The sequence below is a fragment of the Eurytemora carolleeae genome, unplaced genomic scaffold (assembly GCF_000591075.1).
Source record: "Eurytemora carolleeae unplaced genomic scaffold, Eaff_2.0 scaffold522, whole genome shotgun sequence".
Lineage (NCBI taxonomy): Eukaryota > Metazoa > Arthropoda > Copepoda > Calanoida > Temoridae > Eurytemora > Eurytemora carolleeae.
Window position 1 is genome coordinate 88,441 of NW_019396420.1, and position 17,098 is coordinate 105,538.

The 17,098-nt window shown below is 33.7% G+C and overlaps 1 protein-coding gene across 1 annotated transcript; it reads right to left on the bottom strand.

Annotated features, from left to right (window-relative positions):
• Positions 1-3,803: 3,803 nt before the first annotated feature.
• Positions 3,804-14,149, bottom strand: LOC111702965 (sodium-coupled monocarboxylate transporter 1). Its single transcript, XM_023474795.1, has 13 exons — positions 13,978-14,149; positions 13,271-13,444; positions 12,894-13,014; positions 11,364-11,466; positions 10,175-10,282; positions 8,584-8,840; positions 8,348-8,529; positions 7,745-7,826; positions 6,861-6,999; positions 5,832-5,918; positions 4,811-5,104; positions 4,369-4,488; positions 3,804-4,305 (listed from the first exon to the last, which is right to left on the bottom strand). Exons 1-13 carry the CDS (start codon positions 14,120-14,122, stop codon positions 4,114-4,116), a joined length of 2,004 nt encoding a protein of 667 aa, XP_023330563.1. The 5' UTR covers positions 14,123-14,149; the 3' UTR covers positions 3,804-4,113.
• Between the last annotated feature and the right edge of the window lie 2,949 nt (positions 14,150-17,098).

Here is a 17,098-nt window from a genome sequence, read left to right on the forward strand (position 1 = left end):
TAGGTTTAGGTGTTATTCATAAGTATTTTAAAACAAATCTAATGGAAAGAGGGGAGGGGGCTCGTGAGGTGGGGTTTAACCCTAACATTTTTATAGTTATTATTGAACTCTACCTGAAGGGAAATGCAAATCTTATTCACCTTATCATATCATTAACCATATTAAGCAAAAAATGTGCAAAAACAATGAATACGCAAAATATCGAGTTTTTGTCACAAAATGTCGTAGACCTTTAATATTTAAAAATAATACTAAAGTAAAGGGATTCGAAAATTTCTGTTTTTGGCCAAAACTTGTAGTTCCTTATACATTTTAAAAAAGCTCCCAACCCAGAAAATTTAAATATCAAAAATAAATGNGCACATTTCGCTGTCAAAAATAAGGCATTTTATACGTTCACGGGGTCGTCTGCCCTTAGAGTTGAGATAAGGGAGTGTGATACATGTCAATAGTTTAACTATTCAACTTTAATGGTTAGGGTGTAAGGGAGGTTTTAAAAAAAGTTCAAAAAGTATGAAGAACAAATTTTTTACAAATAATTATTTTTACTTATGACAAATATTAACATGTGACACATGTTATTAAATCCATTTTTCAAGGGTTTTTCAAAAATCAAACTTTTAACACTGTAGCTTGATTATTGACCATTTCTGATTTTTTTAAAACACCAACCCGCTCTTTGGCCGTCCTCTATCCTACCCTATGCATTAAAAAAAACATGTTTACAAAACTATTATCTTGAAAAAGTGAAGAAGTTTCAGCATTCTAATATAAGTCGATTTAAAGTTATCCAGAAAAAAACCACAGGGGGGGATGGAAAACACCCCCCCCCCCAAAGAGGATAGGGTTAAATAAAAACTGAAAAGGTGCAATTTCACTTTAAAGGCGTCTGTGTTAAAACTTGTGCAATCTGCTTTCTTTTGTTTTAGGCTGAACGATGTAGAAATTCTTCGACTTCAACTCCTTCAACTGTATCGAAATATAAATGATTTAGTCTGATGCATCTAAACAAGGCATTCTGGCAGTATGTTTGAGGCAGTAGGTATTAGTTTAAAAAAAAATTAAGATTTGGTAACCTGAAGACCAATACTTTAATACTTTTTAAGTTATGTAAAAAAAGGGGGACTTATACCTGTGTTTGTTGAATTTACCAGCTGGTTTTTTCTTTTCCTTGCACTTATTTGCATTCTTCTTAACTTTCGTTTATTTTTAACATATAAAGCATGCTCTTCTCTGGATTTAAATGGCATTCTATTCTGAAAATGAAGATAACAAACTTTAAAATGTAAAGTTGTTGTATTTCATCATTCAGAAAACTGAGACTTTCAGATTATAGGAAATCAAAAAAATTGTAAAATCAGCGTAATTAAAACATAAGAGAATTTATAGAAATATTGTACATGAAAAAGATGAGAAAATTAAAAGAGATGAGCATTAAAGCGGTCTCATTAGATCAAGTTTTTATACTATCTTAAATGCCGATTATATCGTTACAATATATCACCTAAATTAAATTCACTTGCTAGCTCTCTTATCAACTAGCATTGCTGGACTCAAATTAGTATAATTTTTTAATTTTGTGACCGATTGGTCTCATGAATTCTTCTTGGTTTAAATCTCTTCTGCCTCCGTAATGGCTAACCTTCGCGATATAAAGTAAATAGCAAAACATTTGGCATTACTCTGCCTATCATTTTCCCCATGGAACCACCCGAAATTTTCACTATAATTAACAAAAAAAATTGAAGTTCTATAAACTCGGAATTATTTGCGCCATTTTACACCAGGAGTATCTGAAAATGCGCGTAAAAAAGGTGAACAACGTGGTGGCTCGGACGAGAAAAAGAGGAGAATGTGACTCGGATGATAAGTTGTTCTGGTTGGCCTTCCTCCCCTCTTTCAATAATATTTTGAATATCATATTTCATTTTCATGTTGAATCAAATAAGATTACATTATTGCAATATAAGACCATAGAATATAAAACCATGAGACTCTACGCACAAACTACACTGCCTGCTTATCTCCTTTTACAGGGTGAGCTACGTAGGCCTAAGTTGACCCGACACGACATGCTACGTTTTTATAGAGTGCCATCTCACGGCCACTTGTTGAACATAGTACCTATTCAGGGCCGTTAATTTTACAACTTTTAAAGAAATACATAAGGATGACAATTTATGAACTATCTTAAACTCAATAGAAAAGACAACATGTAATGTAATCTTCTGCTTCGATTTATCCCTTTAAAGTCTCTTATAATAACTGAAGTCTGAATGATTTATCCCTTTAAAGTCTCTTATAATAACTGAAGTCTGAATGATCTAGTAACATAATGTTTGGCAAATCCTGCATTTCATAAATTCTATAAAAGTTGTTAATGTAATAAGCACAAAAATATATGTTGACCAATCTGGATGAAAAACAGATAACAGAATTCGTAATTTGAAATATCTAAGCTCTACGACATTGGGTTGCAAAGATATAGTGATTAGAAATTTAGAGTTTGTGGTTATAAAAACTTCATTCCTTTTGTGACTATTTTTACATATAAAATGGAATCCAGACCAGTTTCTCAGTTCACAAGAAATTTTGAAGAGCAAAAATTGAAGACCACATTTTTAAATTCCCAATACTTCTGGATTTCAGTGTTAAGCGTTTTAAATGGAGTACTAAAAAATTGTTTTCACGAAAAAATGGCGCGTTAAACAAAGACAAGATTGATTATGAAAGTCTTTACTTAGTCTCCATGTTTATCTGAAATTATTTTATATTGCCTTGGATTACCTCAACTTCTCTTTAATTTATATAGATGTAAATAATTATAACTTAACCGAAATGTTCTGATTTGGAAATTAAATTTAACAGCTTAAATCCGGAAATTAAATTTTAAATAAATCCAAGGATAAATGTAAATATTTCGTTCAATTCAACATAAACATTTAGGAAGGATATTATTTAATGTACAGGGTGTCCCAAAAAACATGGGAATTCAGTGACGAATTCGATATCGTCTTTTTGAATAATTCTTTGATTTAGTATAGTGATACCTACTGAGAAAGCTGTAATCTGTAAGAGTTTCGTCTGCTATGTTTACATTTTGTTTGTTTGTGTTTTGACTGCAAATTTTTGGGACACCCTGTACTAGTACTTTATGCACAAATATGGATTCTCTGGTTTTAATCTTCAGAGCCTAAAGAAAGTGTTACAGAGTTGGGCTGCTACGGGTAAAATGTACACGACAAACATACAAACATAAATATTCTCACATTCTACATTAACATTACGAATAATGAACTGCCAGCGCCTATCCAACTTGTATCTATATCTATACTTTGCGTGTCTGCTCCTTTGTTTGCATCCAATAAACGTTGAAACGGGTGAACCGATCGGGTACGAATTTATTATTACTAAAAATGCACTAAAGTTAACAGAAAAATCGCGAAAATAAGATGTTTTGGAGAACGGTGAAAAAATGGGGAATCGCAGATCGAGCTTTAAGTTAGAATGGATATTAGAAAAAGGGGCCCGAAGCGCTCTACAGACTGGTCCATAAATGTACTTTGTCTAAATGTCTTATTTGTTGAAAATCCAATACACGTCCAACCGGCAGAACCGATGAGGCCCACATTTTTTGTTCCACCACACATGACCACAGGGAAGGTTTATGCATGTGTGACTAGACAAGGGGCGCGGAAATCCTTAAAAGCTAAATAATTTTTTTTAATCCAACGAATATTCCGATTTAGATTTTATTGATAAAATTACTTTGATTTACAAATCAACAAATGTTAAATTAATAATTCATAAAGAAATGAACATTTATTTATTCCAATTGCAAGCTGTAGATAAAATATTTTAGGCTTTGCAACATTATGTATTAACTAATATTGAATACTATAGCAGGCTTAAAAAAAGAAATGTCAATTATCACACTTTGCCATAATTCATTGCACAATTTTCAAAAATAATTATAAATGTAAAATTTGTTAAGTCAGAGTATTTAATGTAAAGATGCTAAATTTATTGTTGTCATTTTTGATAGTTGCAGTTAATCGCGTCATAAGTTTAAATTTTCAGATTTTAAAGATATTTAACATAAAAATAATAAAATCAGAGTTGACTCGTTAACTCTTTCGTTTCTTTTGTTTCTTTCGAGTCCTTTGTTTCTTTCATACTTTCGTCAGGTTCGGAGCTTTTGGACATTTTTCCATCCTTACTCTCTTCCAAGTAGGAGATATTTACTTCACCTATACCCTGCTTCTCTAGGTCTTCTCTTCTATACCCAGCAGCATTAGACTCGTCCTAAACCATGGAATTGGTTAAAAATCTTGTCAATTCAAATTAAAAAAGATTAAATGAACTTACAAACTTTTCTCCTATTTCATTATAATAATCCATGATTTTGCTCCGAGCAAATTTAGGCCACCAGAAGAAAAAGTATGGAAATGCAGGACTGATGAGTCTCTTATCCACTAGTCTATGGTCCTGTATAGTGAGCCATCAATTAATAATTACAAAATCAAAAGTAGAATTTTATATTAATCGTCATAAACGGACCCCGAACAAACCATTAGCATGTGACACCTTTTTATCTCCATTGGCAACCAAATCAGGTGTAGGACAGTTATAATATTAAAATCTATTCAAAAGTTCTAGACATAAATAAGAAAATGTCTTCAGCTTTTTATTTTGCAACTTCATCTTTATCATATTTTAGATAATGATCATAAGTATCAAAATAATTATGACAAAATTATGATAATATTGATATCTTTAATAATTATAATAAAACTTTTAAGTGTTCTACCTGAGGTTTATATAAACTGAGTATAGCTCCGACTACAACACACCACAGACAGGCTATAGCTGAGAACCACATATATGAGACCTCGTACAAGGATAGATGAAGGAAGTCTGGAGAAGGTTGGCTAGGTTCAGGAACTGTATAGTTTAACCAGGACTCAGGACAGTTCTCTATACTTACAGGTTTAGCAGGAGACCAGGTTGCCCCGTCATATGTATGTGCTAGTTTGGAGACTGTTTGTCCAAACCCCATCCACATTGTAAATATAAGGGAGGTCAGGGTACCAACGAAGGTGGCCTGAAAATATGATCTAGGTTCAGATTCTTGTTTGTGAATTCATTTTTAATGCATCTTTTCAGTGGAAGGAACTAATTTCTTTGAGCGCGCGTCTAATAAAAAAACAAGATCTGTAGGCACTTTTATTTTGAAGATAATTCTTAATCTCTTCATTTCAATTATTACTCTCTAGTATGATTTCCATGTGCAATAACGAACTTAAAGATTAAATATATCTGCAGATTAACAAAAGATCAAGCATTGATCTCGAAATCTACAGTACAAGAGTTCCCCCACTGATTCATTTACTTGCAAAATTCAAGAAAAAATTGAAATATATTAATGTTCACTCCTTTTTATAAGTGCTGGGGCAATGGAGCATAAAAACAGGATGAAAAGGGGCAAGGGGAATAGGATAACGAATATTTAACATAGATGGGAACTCTTGTATTGTGGATATTGATCTATTGTTCATCTGCAGATTAATTTAATCTTTTTCGATATCCTCAGTGTGATTGTGAAGCGATAACTGATAGAGATTATGAATATTCATCACAAAAAAAGTTCCCAGCTCATAATTCTTCCTCAAGATTAGCTTCCCCATTGATTGATTAAATCCTGTGTACGCCCTTGAATATGGGGCTTAGAAAAGTGGGTTTTCATCTTCATTTACATAGCTGAAGAGTATTACAAATATTAAGATGTTTAATCGGATTTTCAGTAAAAAGAGTTAAATATAGAATCTTACCAGACAGTTTGAGTATGGGAAGAACATTCCCAGGACGAAAGCTCCGAGTACGGGTCCCCCCACTATACCAAATATACCTAGAGCAGCCTGAACAAAATAATATTTATTTTACAAATTCTAAATCATCTATTCAACTTTTTATATAACTGTTTCAAACATAGATTTCGCCAATACATTTTTTTCTTCTATTTTCATAACACAGGCATAATTGTCTTTAGACAATTTGAATTGGTGTGTTTCTTCATTTTTCGTATCCAATAAACGTAAAAATGTCTAAAGAAATCAGGCCCAAAGTAACTCACATGAACAACAAAAAGACTTGTTGGAAATCCATTAAAGTGAACAGAGTCTAAAACTAAAGAATGCGCGAATTTTAAGTTCGAGGTTAAAAGTTCTGTAAAATAATGAGTAACTACTTAAATATTAAACTTTCTCAATTTTAAATTTGAATTTCCCGGGAAAATCTGAACCAATCAGAGAAAAGGATTTACGGAGAATATTACATAACCATCGCTAATCAGCTGTTCTTACGTAACCGAAAACAAAACATACAACCGTTTTTTGGGTTTACATCCAAAAATTAATTTATCTAAAACGTGAAATTTCTTTAACAAGGTTTTCACTTTTAAATGTATCGTAAAGTTGAATGCCGCTTTCTCAGCTTCAGCTGAATGATGATTGAATATTAGACAAATAGGGAAAATGCAGGATTTCAAGATAATTTAAACCTCTGTTTAAATTTTAACTCGTCGATTTCGGCGAGTTAAATATTTAACCACAGGGTTAAATATTTAACCTCACGGTTAAAGTTCAGGTTTAAATTAAGTCAGAAGTGGCATTTAACCATGAACTTAAAATTTAAGTCAAAACTTTTCGTTCTTTAGTTTTAGACTCTGATCAGTGACATTTGTTAGTTTTATTTAGATGTGAGCAAAAAAATGGCGGCTTAAAAAGCAACATTTAAAAGCAAAAGTTTTTATCAGAAAATCCTTTTTAGAAAAGTTTTTAATCCTTGTTAGAAAAGTTAACCTCAAGAACTCCTCCGACATTTTTGACGAGGAAGACGAGAGCATATCCTAGGAGTCCGAAGAAAACACAGAGAAGTTTAGTCAGGATATTTGATCGGCTGTCTGTCAATTTGATGCCAAAACCACCCTCGAGGAAATCTCTAAAATACAAAAAATGTATTTTCTAATCACCATATCTTTGAAACATAATGATGTAAACCTGTTGTATTTAACAGAATTTATAGTTTGAAGCATCAAAGATTTACAACGTTGGGTTCGAAAGATATATAGATTAGAAAATCTGAGTTTGTGGCAAAAAATTAGTTCCTTTCCCTGAAACATTACTACTTATAAGTTAAATCAGCAAGCCAGAAAAAAAGTTGAATTTGAAGTTATCATGAAGTAAAATGCTTTAAAGATGGTTAATATTTTACCCTAACCGACAATCATCACCTATCAGAAAATGTTATGTAAACTAGCCGAAAACTCAAGTAGACTGGCAAATACATACATATATTCAAGAATGTAATGCAAGGAAAGTTATTTCAGAAGTGTACACATCTTTTGTACTGCAGTGTACTGTCTCTGGGCGGTAATGTAAACACGAGACGGATGTCAAAGCCTGACATGGGATCCATCTTTCACATAAAAAATCAATGAAACATTCTGGTCATAGGAAACTATTTTGTGAATTATCAAAATTATCAAAATTTAATGCTTTTAACTTCCTCGGATACTTAACGAACACTGATGCATCTATTCTTGTTTACAAATTCCGCCCAGAGAGAACTGGTTTCAATATGTACGCAGAGTATACTCGACCGCAATTAACTTTCCTTGCATTACACCCTTGCATATATTAGAATATTAGGTCTAGGGTAGGATCTAATTGAATATTGATATAACCTGAGACAAACAGCAGAGAGACTATTAAGGCCTGAGCTGACTGTGCTTAAAGCCCCGCTAAACACTCCTGCCACAAACAAGCCTGCAAACAACAAACACCATTTTTAATCATTTTCTTTATGTTGAGATCTGTTTTTTCAGGAGGGGGCGGCATACATGGTAAACAAGGGGGGGCAAAGCCCTCTTACACAGGAAAAAAGAACTTAGTTCACCTTAAATTTAAACTCTAAGAGAGGGGGGGGGGCGCACCAGTGTGCCTTCCAAGAGAAATACGGATAATTTACCAAGAAATAATTAGATAATTTAAAAATGTATAATATGGGATGGATGTTTCCGATGATTAAATTAAACCGCCCGAATGAGAGCAACTCCACTGAGCCGGTTATAAGCAGTTTTGAACTTTTTTTTTAAGTTTTAGAAAATTTTAAATAATCAAAACTGACTTTACAAGAAATGTTTCAAAATAATGATTTATAAAAAAAAACTTAACACCAATTGACGTTTTTTTGCAGTTACTCACATCTTAAAAACTGCCAAGAAAGCTTTGAATGAAGAATAAGAAAATGTTGAAACTATCTCTTTCTAATAATCTGGCAAGTTTACCTGGAATCCCTGGATAGTCTCCCATCACCTGCATCACAAACAGAGGGAACAGCTGATCCTTGCTGTTCACCTGCTGTGTCATCAGCGGGTCACAGTCGTGGTAGAAGGCGTACATCACCATTCCACCATAGCCACAGATGAGGAGTAGGCTACCAATACCCAACACATTCCACCAGATGGCTCTAGGTAAGTTCATCAAGAAAATAAGATAAAAACCTTTTTTTTTAAATGCTTACTTGACAGCCTGTGACGGTTTCTTGACCGTAAGATATCTCTGAACTTGTGTTTGATTGATCCCGTATATAGATATCCAGGTAAAATATCCTCCGACAACCAAAGACCAGACAGTGTGTCTCATCCTTGGATCCGGGTTAAAGTTGAATAGCTCAACCCGTCCTGATTGATAGTTTCTATCAAACACTACTTTAGATCCACCTGCATCATGGTTCCCCTTGATCACTATTGCAAGGAAGGATCCAAACATACAGAGAGCCTAAAATATATCAAATCTAGCTTGGATAACAAATATGAAATATATAAATAATCGGGAAAATGATTTATAAAGAAATTGAGTTTTTTCACCATGTCTTTGCATCTCGATGTCGTACACCTAGATTAAATAGTCAAATTTTGAAATTTACTTGAGTTAGTGGCAGGAGCTCAGTTCCTTTGAACAACTTTAAAATCATATTCCAGGATATTTTTACTGTAGAAATATAAACCTTATTACTAGATATCTAAACTTTCTAATCAATGCTATTTCGTTTACATCTTTCATGATATGTTATCTTCTATCTAGTAAGTTAATATTTTACCTATAGTAAGTTGACCTCCTATCTTGTAATATTGCCCTCCACCTGGTAAAATGACATCCTGCCTTGATATGTAATCTTCTTTAAGATAAGACCACCTCCTGCTTTAAAATATAATCTTCTAACTGGTAGAATAACCTCCTGCTTTACTACAAATCTCCTAACTGATAAGATGACCTCTTGCTTTGAACTATAACCTCCTATCTAGTAAGATGACCTCCTGCTTTGATATACTGCCCTCACCTAGTAAAATAACCTCTTGCTTTGAACTATAATCTCCTAACTAGTAAGATGACCTCCTGCTTTAATAGACTGCCCTCTACGTAGTAAAATAACCTCTTGCTTTGAACTATAATCTTCTAACTAGTAAGATGACCTCCTGCTTTGATAGACTGCACTCTACTTGATAACCTCCTACTTTGAACTATAATCTCCTAACTAGTAAGATGACCTCCTGCTTTAATAGACTGCCCTCTACGTAGTAAAATAACCTCTTGCTTTGAACTATAATCTTCTAACTAGTAAGATGACCTCCTGCTTTGATAGACTGCACTCTACTTGATAACCTCCTACTTTGAACTATAATCTCCTAACTAGTAAGATGACCTCCTGCTTTGATAGACTGCACTCTACTTGATAACCTCCTACTTTGAACTATAATCTCCTAACTGGTAGGATGACCTCCTGCTTTGATAAACTGCCATCTACTTAGTATACTTAGTAGAATAACCTCCTGCTTTGAACTATAATCTCCTAACTGGTAAGATAACCTCCTGCTTTGATAAACCGCCCTCTACCTAGTAGAATAACCTCCTGCTTTGAACTATAATTTCCTAACTGGTAAGATAACCTCCTGCTTTGAACTTTAATCTCTTAAATAGTAAGATGACCTCCTGCTTTGATAAACTGCCCTCTACCTGGTAAGATAACCTTCTGCTTTGAACTATAATCTCCTAACTGGTAAGATAACCTCCTGCTTTGAACTATAATCTCCTCTGGTAGGATAACCTTCTACCTGGAATGTATCTGTCCACATAACTGCTTTAATGCCTCCAATAGCTGTATAGAATATACAGACAAGGAAGATGATGGCGCAGGCTAGATCTACATCCAATCCGGTCACCTAGACATAGTAGATACATATATAATATATTAATCAATATACATTATACATTTACAAAAATATTTTAGAATTATTTTTTAACATTTTAATGATACTTCTAATCCTGCATCGGCAAGCATAATTTTATTTATTTTAATGTACCCATGAGAAAGGCTAGAGCAGGAGTATAAACTACATGATATATCCATGTATACCTGAGCTAGGGCTAGAGCAGGAGTATAAACTACTATATATCATCCATGTATACCTGAGCTAGAGCAGGAGTATACACTACTATATATCCATGTATACCTGAGCTAGGACTAGAGCAGGAGTATACACTACTATATATCCATGTATACCTGAGCTAGGACTAGAGCAGGAGTATACACTACTATATATCCATGTATACCTGAGCTAGGACTAGAGCAGGAGTATACACTACTATATATCCATGTATACCTGAGCTAGGAATAGAGCAGGAGTATACACTACTATATATCCATGTATACCTGAGCTAGGACTAGAGCAGGAGTATAAACTACCCTATATCCATGTATACCTGAGCTAGGACTAGAGCAGGAGTATACACTACTATATATCCATGTATACCTGAGCTAGGACTAGAGCAGGAGTATACACTACTACATATCCATTTATACCTGAGCTAGGACTAGAGCAGGAGTATAAACTACTATATATCCATGTATACCTGAGCTAGGGCTAAAGCAGGAGTATACACTACTATATATCCATGTATACCTGAGCTAGGACTAGAGCAGGAGTATAAACTACTATATATCCATGTATACCTGAGCTAGGGCTAAAGCAGGAGTATACACTACTATATATCCATGTATACCTGAGCTAGGACTAATACACTACTATATATCCATGTATACCTGAGCTAGGACTAGAGCAGGAGTATAAACTACTATATATCCATGTATACCTGAGCTAGGGCTAGAGCAGGAGTATACACTACTATATATCCATTTATACCTGAGCTAGGACTAGAGCAGGAGTATAAACTACTATATATCCATATATACCTGAGCTAGGACTAGAGCAGGAGTATAAACTACTATATATCCATGTATACCTGAGCTAGGGCTAAAGCAGGAGCATAAACTACGATGGCCATATATACAACCATCTGGAATGTGAAACATAAAGAGGAAATTATTCGCACACTCTTACCAAACCTAAACAAAAACATGTTGCAAAATTAGAAAATTTTTGCATTCTATGTACAAAAATTCAAATTTAAATTTTAAGATTCTTGCTAAATACTTAATTTTAAAATAAAAATTCTAGAAGTGAGTAAGTTTAATATTCATGTATTCAGTGAATTAGACAAGCTCCGGTAAATAATCAATTTATTTGTGAAGAAAAAATATTAACTTTTAAAATTTTGATAGTATATAATAAAATGAAAATATTTGTGTTTACAACTGTGAATCCTTCTACATGTCACAAATTGTAATTTTTCTAGTAAAACTGTGATTCCTTTCAGTAACAAACTGTGATTTCTTCTACTAACAAACTGTGAATTCTTCTAGTACCAAACTGTGATTTATTCTAGTAAAAAACTGTGATTTCTTCTAGTAAAAACTGTGATTCCTTTCAGTAACAAACTGTGATTTCTTCTACTAACAAACTGTGATTTTTTCTAGTAACAAACTGTGATTTATTCTAGTAACAAACTGTGATTTCTTCTAGTAACAAACTGTGATTTCTTCTAGTAACAAACTGTAATTTCTTCTAGTAACAAACTGTGAATTCTTCTTGTAACAAACTGTGATTTCTTCTAGTAACACACTGTGATTCCTTTTAGTAACAAACTGTGATCCTTTCAGTAACAAACTGTAATTTCTTCTAGTAACAAATTGTGATTTCTTCTAGTAACAAACTGTGATTTCTTCTAGTAACAAACTGTGAATACTTTTAGTAACAACCAGTGAACCCATCTAGTAACAAGCTTTTAATCCCTCTAGTAAAAAAAACTTTGAATTCTTATAAACTATGAATTCTTCTTTAGTAACAAACTGTGAATTCCTTTTGTATCAAAATGTGAATCCTTCTAGTAACAAACTGTGAACCTTTTCGTAACAAACTGTGAATTCTTTTAGTTAGAAAATATAATCCTTGAATTGGACCAGGATGGTAGGATTCTGAAAATGAACCATGATAAAAAGATCTCTGTGAATCTTTTAATAGGATCTGGATAGAATGATCTCCTTGAATCTTCCAATATGTCCAAGATGGAGGAATTTACATGAATCCTTAAAAATGAACCGGATAAAAGATCTGAATGAATTATTAGATAGGATCCAGATAGAAGGATCTCCATGGTATCTTTCAATATGTCTAGGATGGTAGGATTTACATGAATCCTTAAAAATGAACCGGATAGAACGATCTCCATGAATAGTTCTAGGATGAAAAGATCTCCGTGAATCCTCAAAAATGACCCGGATACAAAGATATCCGTGAATCCTTGATTGGAATCTCAAGGAATCTTTGATAAGGAATCGGATGGTAGGATTTTCATTAATCCTTGAATAAGACCCAGATAGGGGATTTCTATGAATCCTGGGTATGACCCGGATTGTAATATCTATGTGTCTACCTGATCTCCAGGTACTCGTAGCTAGTGGTGATGTTTAATCTGTTGAATACTGGAAGGAAGAAGTGAGCTGCTGAACCCATTACAAAAGGATAAGAAACCACTAGAGCACAATACTGTGTACCTACAATGCAAATTTTTCATGGAAAACAATTTTATTAATCATGAATATATTAAAGTAACTACAAAGATAAATAATTCGGCACCATTTTCTACATATGGTTATAATATGGATACCAGAAAATAAAGTACTGGAAATTAAAGATCTGTTGGAAAGCATGCAACATTTAAATTACTATGGGACAAAATTTAATTTAGGTAAAAGTAATGTCAAACACTTCTTCACTTTTCTTATGTTTCTCCTGTAATTTATAATCTACCTGTAACATACATCTCTGCTGGGGTGCCCAGCAAGGTGATGGCGGACATGAACGACGCGATCAAAGACAGGGTCATTGGTAGAGTTCCCATACTTCTCCCCGCCATCAGAAACTCTTCGGCATTCTCTTTACTTCTCCCTCGCCACCAGAAGAACACTCCGATAACAGCAGATACTACAATAACAGCAGATACTACAATAACAGCAGATACTACAATTGTGGCAGATACTACAATNCAGATACTACAATAACAGCAGATACTACAATAACAGCAGATACTACAATAACAGCAGATACTACAATAACAGCAGATACTACAATAACAGCAGATACTACAATAACAGCAGATACTACAATAACAGCAGATACTTCAATTGTGGCAGATACTACAATAACGGCAGATACTAAAATAACAGCAGATACTTCAATAGTAGCAGATACTACAATAACAGCAGACACTACAATAACAACAGATACTACAATAACAGCAGATACTACAATAACAGCAGATACTATAATAATAACTGATTCTACAATATCAGCAGATAAAACAATAGTAGCTGCTACTAAAATTACACACACCCCCCTTCACCACCACCCCAAGTCCTCCCCTTCCTGCCCATGGTGTCATCTTTGCCATTTAATCTTTTATTAATTTGAATGAATTGAACGATATTAATGCTGGAATGTTATATGTCAATATTTACCTATTAACATCGCTGCAAATACAATATAGTTTGCTGGGTTATCTGAGAACTTTAAAATTAGTTCTTCTTTAGTTAACAGATCATTCCTGATCTTTCCTTCATCCCCGGACCCATCAGTCGAATCAAGGGTCGTGGTTTCGTCCATTTTCTTCTGAAGACATAGTAAACGTATGGCTATTTTTTTGCATTTTAACTCTCTTTGATTCAAACCTCGTCCCTCATCCCAACACCTAGCATATGGGAAAGTACACCAGACATATGCCCGGTTCATAGAACAAGCTGTAACTTGCTGTAACTACGACTATGATTTCCAGACATAGCTCTGTGCTCTGATTTCAAAATTGGATCACACCTCGTTCATTAGTCTCAAGTCATAGCATTTGATAGCTGTGACTTCGAGTCGCAGCTAAGCTGTAATCCAAGCTGCGAAGTCATAGCAATTTGACAGCTTAAATTGAAATCTTACTGGGCATTTGCACAAAAAGCGATCTCTTTAATAAAGTCGTCTTTTAAAAAAGGACAAAATTTTACCAAAAAAATTTGTATTACAANTAATCCATCTAGTATATTTGAAATCTAATCCATCTAGTATATTTGAAATCTAATCCATCTAGTTTATTTGAAATCTAAAAAAATTAAGAAATGGTATTTATATACATAAAGTAGTGAAATCTGTTTGTTTGTCTATTTGTTTGTATGTCCGATCATAACTCATGAACCCCTTTGACCAATTTGCCTGAAATTAATTGTGGAATTCGTGGAACTACATGAATATTCTTAGCCAAGTAGATTGTCAAGTACAATAGAATTTGTACACTCTCAGTACAAATAAAGTTCTTCAAAGAAACGTCTATTCTTACGTCTGCAGTGTCAACTCAGTTTTTGTGTCCGACAAAATCACAGTGAAATGAGTGCAATTTTATATGTTCTTTATTTTTAGTTTTACACTTTTTTATTTAATCTTAGAAAACATGTCAACTAATGTGAGAAATATTGTTTTCCTTGTTATATTTGACACTTGTGACGTCATGAATAATTGGTCCATTTCTCTGTTGCCACCTATTGTACTTGATAATCTATTTGGTTCTAAAAGCTTGGTTTAAAAATTGTAAAGATCTCCGGACAAGGCTGTGTTTCTAAGCTAGCATTATTTATTATATAATAATGGGACCTATTTCTGTTATTGGGGAATCTATCAAATAAGGTAAAAGGAAGTATTTGGAAATAAGTCTAACGATATGAAGATTGAAGACATCAGAAAAAATTATGTAATCAATCAAAGTCCAGTGGAACTTTTCCAAATATTTAGTTTTTGTGACTTTGTTCAATGTAAAGGAATTGAGTCTTTGTGACAAACTCTCATTTTCTAATACCTATATTTTTACCACCTGATGGAATAAACCTTTGATATTCCAAACTTAGATTCTTTCATCTAACAGAATTCATAGTTTGAAATATCTCAGGTCTACGACATTGGGTAGCAAAGATATAGAGATTAGAAAATTATAGTTTGTGACAAAGACTCAATTCCTTTCTAGCATTTTCTACAGTGAATCCCAGATATATAAATACATAGACCGTCATAAGTTTTTTGATAATTCTAAAGAAACTTTAATTTACCCCCCTGAAAATTCTTCAGGGGCAACTATAGGGAGAGGGGAAAGCTTTAATCAGCCAGTAATTAATTCAGTTTATAAAAAATATTATGAGCTCAATTTTTCTTTTAGAGAGAATTAAAGGGTACACCAAATTCCTCGCCTCTTCTCCCCACCCAGCATTTTCAGGTGTAGAATATATGTTTTTTTATTTGCGCGTAATTATTTTAACAGTTGTGTCGGTGTCCCCTATCCGTGATGCACTCCCCTTTTTAAAATTTAATTTCATGATTTAAACATCTTTATACCTTACTTATCTAGAAGTTGTGAATTGCGTCATATTTTATACTAATGCGCCAGTCAATAAAGTTTTCCTTAAGTTAAATTCATTATATGTAAATTAAGTGTCAACAAAGATAAAAGGTAGAAGTTCAAAATTTAACTTTTAAAAAATAATAAAGAAAGAGTTTTTACGTCGTAATTTTATTTGTTTCTTAGAATAAATATACAACTAAAATTATGATTCAACTTTATTATAATTATTTGACAAAGTTGAATGGGCGCTTTTTATCCTAAAAATTCAATAAATGGAGCCAAAAGCTGTTCCCTCTCCCAATAGTTATATCTCAAACTTTTCCAGGGGAGAGGGGTATGCCATGCCCCCCCCCCCCAAAATTTTCCAGGAAGAGAGCACCACCACCTTTAAGTTGCCTAGATTACACGCAGTGCAAATTCCTGTCCATGATTACATTCAAAAACACTTTCGTAGACTGGGCCGTAACTGCAGGGGGAGTGGCAACGGAACACTTGCCCCCCCCCAAAAAAAAAAAAAATTTCAGAAAGTGCTTTATTACTAAGAAAGAGGGCTTTGCCCTCTCTGTCTACCCTATCATGTGAATGGGACACCTGTGACGTATTGGAAATAGTGAACAAACAAACAAACAATCAATCATTATTCCGTAGAAGTCAAGGCGGAGAGAGCTGAGACTTCTTCAAAAATAGCCATAATGGCTACTAATGTTGTATCGAAACAAAAACAAGATTGTAAACAAAGATCGGAGTTTTCCTGGCAGAAAGGTTAGGAAGGCCCGGCTTGTGTGATGTGGAATCACTGTTCGCCATAGTTATGGTTTATTTACACATTGCACACTTAATACGTCACAATTAAATATATATAAACAATGTTATCCAAAATAACAATAAACCATGTCATCCAAAATAACTATTAGCAAGAATAAAATCAAACCCATTCACGGTCACCTTTTTTATAACGGATATCCCAAAGTCTTATTATTGGATATTTAATAATCAGTGAATGGAGCTAGGAGTGGAGTATATTTGAATTCTAAGTTGTATAGTATACACAATACAGTGAAAGGATGTAAACAATGCAGGTTTGTGTGTTCATGTTGAACTCTAGGTATCCACTGGTCTCAGGGTCTACCCTGTCTACTGTTCCGTGTATCCTGGGCTCAACAGGTTCAAGTAGGAATAAGCTCCCACCTACTATCCCAACACAATATTTA

Excerpts from the sequence above, each read along its gene's own strand:
- LOC111702965 (XM_023474795.1), bottom strand. The coding sequence starts at position 14,122 with ATGGACGAAACCACGACCCTTGATTCGACTGATGGGTCCGGGGATGAA. Across the intron at positions 11,467-12,893 it reads TACGAGTACCTGGAGATCAG|GTTTGGTAAGAGTGTGCGAA; the intron begins GTAGACACATAG and ends GTTTTTGTTTAG. Across the intron at positions 8,841-10,174 it reads TGTGGACAGATACATTCCAG|GCTCTCTGTATGTTTGGATC; the intron begins GTAGAAGGTTAT and ends GATATATTTTAG.